We start from the raw sequence: 4,304 nt of genomic DNA, 5'->3' as shown, positions 1-4,304 counted from the left end.
ACTAGACCATGGCACTAAGTGCCACATCCAGTCTCAGCTTGAAACCTCCAGGGATGGGGAATCCACCACCTCCCTGGGCAGCACATTCCAATGTCTGAGCACTCTCTCTGTAAAAAAATCTCTTCCTAATATCCAACCTAACCCTCCCCTGGCAGAGCTTGAGTCTGTGCCCTCTTGTCCTGCTGCTGTTGCCTGGGAGAAGAGACCAACCCCCACCTGACTCCAACCTCCTGTCAGGGAGTTGCAGAGGGTGAGAAGGTCTCCCCTGAGCCTCCTCTTCTCCAGGCTGAACACCCCCAGCTCCCTCAGCCTCTCCTCATGGCACTTGTGCTCCAGTCCCTTCACCAGCCTCGTTGCTCTTCTCTGGACCTCATATATATGTTGGGGTTTTTTCTTCATGTTCATAGAATTGTAGAATATTTTGGGTTGGAAGGGACCATTAAAGGTTATCTAGTCCAAATCCCTGGCAATGAGCAGGGACCTCTTCACAAAAAGGCTCTGGTCACTTAGAACCCCATTGAACCTGACTGAATGTTTCCTGGGATGAGACATCTACCACCTCTCTGGGCATCCTGTTCTAGTGTTTCACCTCTCTCACCATAAAGAGGGATCTTCCTTATGTCAAGCCTGAAGAATGGAAGAGCATGGTTGTGTTAACTCCAATGCAAATTCCAGTCTGGGCATAATCCTTATTTCCCTTGTGGATTTTAAGGCTGTAGATTTGCTTGTCCTATTACATGAGATACTGAATAATTGGGCTCATTTCCTTGCTGCTAGCCCAGTGATGGAGGGTTTTTCCCTCCCTTTGTCTGGCTTTGGTGGTCCTGCTTCTTCTAGTAACTCTGGGGGTCTTAATGGAGAAAAGCAGGTCAGGTACAGAGCAGAACATGACAAGCAGAGACAAAGTTAGTAGGAAATTATATATGATTCCATCCGGAGTGATTTGCTAACAATGCTAGCTGTAGGAATGAAAATGCTTCCAATATGTCAATGCATGTATTGATTGATTCATTTTGGTGCCTATTGATTCCATTCAGGTTGTGCTTTATTTAGTGATGTACAGCTGATGGTAAATGACAGTAATCTATTGTTTCAGAATTTTGGAAGCAATAGACATTTTTCACCTGTTTCAAAATTGGTCACAGCATCAGTTTCTTGCAGAAGAAGGGAAATGGTGCTTGCAGTGCAGTTGCACACTGCCTTTTCAGCCTGCAGAATTTACTGACTTATTAGAAGCACCTTAGCATCAGCATATGTACAGACTTGAATGATATACTAATCCAGCTTCAAGACATGAAGAGCTATTCTCTGCAGAATGTTACATGCAGTGTTTGAGTAGCTCAAATATGTTTGCATGGGAAGTGGGCTAGAGTTCTGAGATGCTTTTGCAAATGTTTGATTCAGTTGGGCAAAGATGTTTAGAAAATGCTGCTCATTTTCTGGGTGTTTAACAGCAGCAGTGGAGTGTGGAGGAAGCCTCTGCACTGAACAAACAGTCCAAGCTCTCTCTGCTTGCTTTGCAGAATGTCGTGTTATGAAGACCTCTTACTCACGATCTTCTGGCATGAGGCAAACTGCAGCCAAAAGTCCAGGACCTTCCCGTCGCAGCAAATCACCTGCCTCAGGTACTACTTCTAGGAAAGAGCTCAACACAGAAAATAGATTGAAGTTAGAATTTCTTTAATGGGGTGGAAAAACCCTGTTCTCCCCATCTTAAATACGAGTGCGGTGTTTTGTCTCCTGAGAGGAAAAAAAATGGGTTTTGCAGTTTGTCTCATAGATTTAACACTAATCCAAAATAAAATTCACATATTTTTTTAGCCTGGGAAGAAATATGGTTTCTATTCTTTAATTGCAGGCAGAAATAGTTTCAGTTTATGAACACTGGAATAATTTGTGCCAATTGTACACTTGGGACATGTTTTCAGCATGGCATTTGATTTTCCTGAAGGCTGTTAACTGCAGGGTGAATCTGTGGTTAAATTTGTGTTCATTGAACTGCAGTGTACCCTCAAGTCTTGAATTTGAAAGGTTTCTCCTCTATAAGCCAAATATTGCTGGAAATATTTTGCTGTTTCAAGTGATTTTAGGAGATATGCTGTACATGTTCCAACCATTGAGCCTTTCATGCAAATAAACAAAGGGAGAAACTTGGGGAGGTTATTTTTTTTTAACCTCTGAATTTAATTTCTAAATACAGTAATTTTTTCCCCTCAGTCCTGGAGAAGTGGCCCTGAAATTAAACCATTGAATATGTAAACGTAGGATGCTCTTTGGACTGTAACTATCCATGTAAAATCTTGTCTGTGTATTCAAAACTTCAACATGTTCCATGTTCTCATTTTCACAGCAATATCTGCTTCATTTAATTGACGCTGGTTAAAGTCATTTTATGTCTTTGGGTTTTTTTGAAGTGGAATATTTATAACCTGTTTATAAAGGTTGAATATTTAACTGAAAAGCTTCAAAGAAGGATCCCAAAATAATGTAGCATGGAGGGGAAGTTTCTCAGATGATCTATGTTTCATGCAGTTCTGTTACCTCCAGTGAGATCATGTAGATTATCTATCAGCAGTGAATTATATGCAAAGTACTTGGAAATCAGTGCTGTCATTTCCTTACTTATTTCTACTTGGACCTCCTTTGGTTTGGTTAATTGGAAGGATTTAACCAATGTGCCTGATATTTAGCTTTCTATTTACTTGCCTTTTTTTTTTTTTTTGTTCCATGTAGTCTTTACTTATCTTTATTTACCCTTCTTCCTTTCATGCATGTTCAGAGCTGTTTAATAACTTCTTTCCTTAATGTCTTTTCCTTTGTGCCAAATATATGAGTACAGTAAAGAGGAGTGGCCACTACTCCAGTGCTCATTCTTCAGCAAAATCCCCAGGTGAGCCATGGCTATTGTGGCTATATATCACTAGTGTGTCTCTTCCCTCTCCATTTACCTGTATTCTCTTTGCTGTGTTTGATAAGATTTTCAGGCTTGAAACACACATAGTGCATTTGCTGAAACAGAGACATAATGAGTGTTGGTTTTATGTTGGAGTAGATCATTTGGGTGAAATGCTTTTTAGTTGTTGGACATCTGCTAATGGTGTCAAAGTTGAATGTTTAAAGGTGTTATTTGACTACAAGGCGAAGAACATTCTGAGAAGGAACATGTTTTTGTGTGTATTCTACACGGTGTCAAAGTTGAATGTTTAAAGGTGTAATTTGACTACAAGGCAAAGAACATTCTGAGAAGGAATATGTTTTTGTGTGTATTCTACAGCATGTTATTATAGAAAATTTCAGCCAGGAAAAAATACAGGGGTGAGAGCTCCTGAAAAAAGCAAAACCACGTCATAGGTTTTCATTTTATCTGTACTTTCTCATCTTTCCTTGGTTTTTTTTCTGGTGTTATTTTATCCTAAGTTTCCTCTGAGAAACCTCTTTGAACTTTCAGTTCAAAATGAGAATATCTGTGAAACAAGTAACATACAATTTAATTAGCAAATAAGTGAGACTTCAGACCATACCAGAAGTTAACAATTTAAAAGGTATTAGTAGGGTTTTTTTTCAGTTTTAAACATTCCCATATGCTAAAGAATTGTAGCCTAACATGTGCTACTTAAGAATGACAGAAAAGAATGGATTTTTTTCTGTGTATTCAGACTAGTATGCATGTCCAAAGAAACCACAAAAGAATTCATACTTAGATTTGAAAGGTAAGTTTGGCATATGCATGAAATAATCAGGAAATCAATAGCAGCAGACAAGTCTGTGCCAATACAGATTGCTTGTGTGGGATTTTTTGAGTGGAAAAAACCCCAGTTGCTGCTCTCTGAAATAGCAGTGTCATGGTTTAAGCTCAGCCAGTAACAAAGCACCACACAGGCACTTGCTTACTCCCACACTGCAGCAGGGTGAAGGAAGTGAATTGGAAGGGTGAAAGTGAGAAAAATCATGGGTTGAGATAAGAATGGTTTAATAATTGAAATAATAAAAACAACAGCAGCAACAATATTGTAAGGAAAATGAAAATAACAAAGAGAGAGAAATAAAACCCAAGAAAGACCAGAGATGCAGATGACCCACTGAGCAATGCACAGCCAGGTCCTGAGCAGGGACCCTTCTGCCAACATTACTCCTAGTTTTATTGCTGAGCCTGATGCCAGATGGTCTGCAATGCTCCTTGGGTCAGTTGAGGTCAGATGTCCTGCCTGTGTCTCCTCTCAGCTCCTCATGCACCCCCAGCCTGCTTGGTGGCAGGAGCAGAAAAGGCTTTGATGCTGTGTGAGTGCTGCTCAGCAAAAAATTCC

General features: G+C 40.1%; 1 protein-coding gene across 1 annotated transcript in view; it reads left to right on the top strand.

Annotated features, from left to right (window-relative positions):
• The first annotated feature begins 1,490 nt into the window (after positions 1-1,490).
• LOC103801261 (serine/threonine-protein kinase DCLK2-like) overlaps positions 1,491-4,304 on the top strand; it is a 32,578-nt gene continuing 29,764 nt past the window's right edge. Inside the window, exons 1-2 of the mRNA XM_009073672.1 lie at positions 1,491-1,625; positions 2,840-2,890. Of these exons, the coding sequence (XP_009071920.1) occupies positions 1,535-1,625; positions 2,840-2,890 (142 nt within the window). The 5' untranslated portion in view covers positions 1,491-1,534. The remainder of the gene's footprint in view (positions 1,626-2,839; positions 2,891-4,304) is intronic.

The sequence above is a fragment of the Acanthisitta chloris genome, unplaced genomic scaffold (genome assembly GCF_000695815.1).
Source record: "Acanthisitta chloris isolate BGI_N310 unplaced genomic scaffold, ASM69581v1 scaffold22180, whole genome shotgun sequence".
Taxonomy (NCBI): Eukaryota; Metazoa; Chordata; class Aves; order Passeriformes; family Acanthisittidae; genus Acanthisitta; species Acanthisitta chloris.
The sequence above is the reverse complement of the archived record's forward strand: the minus strand, read 5'-3'. Positions and strand labels throughout refer to the sequence as shown.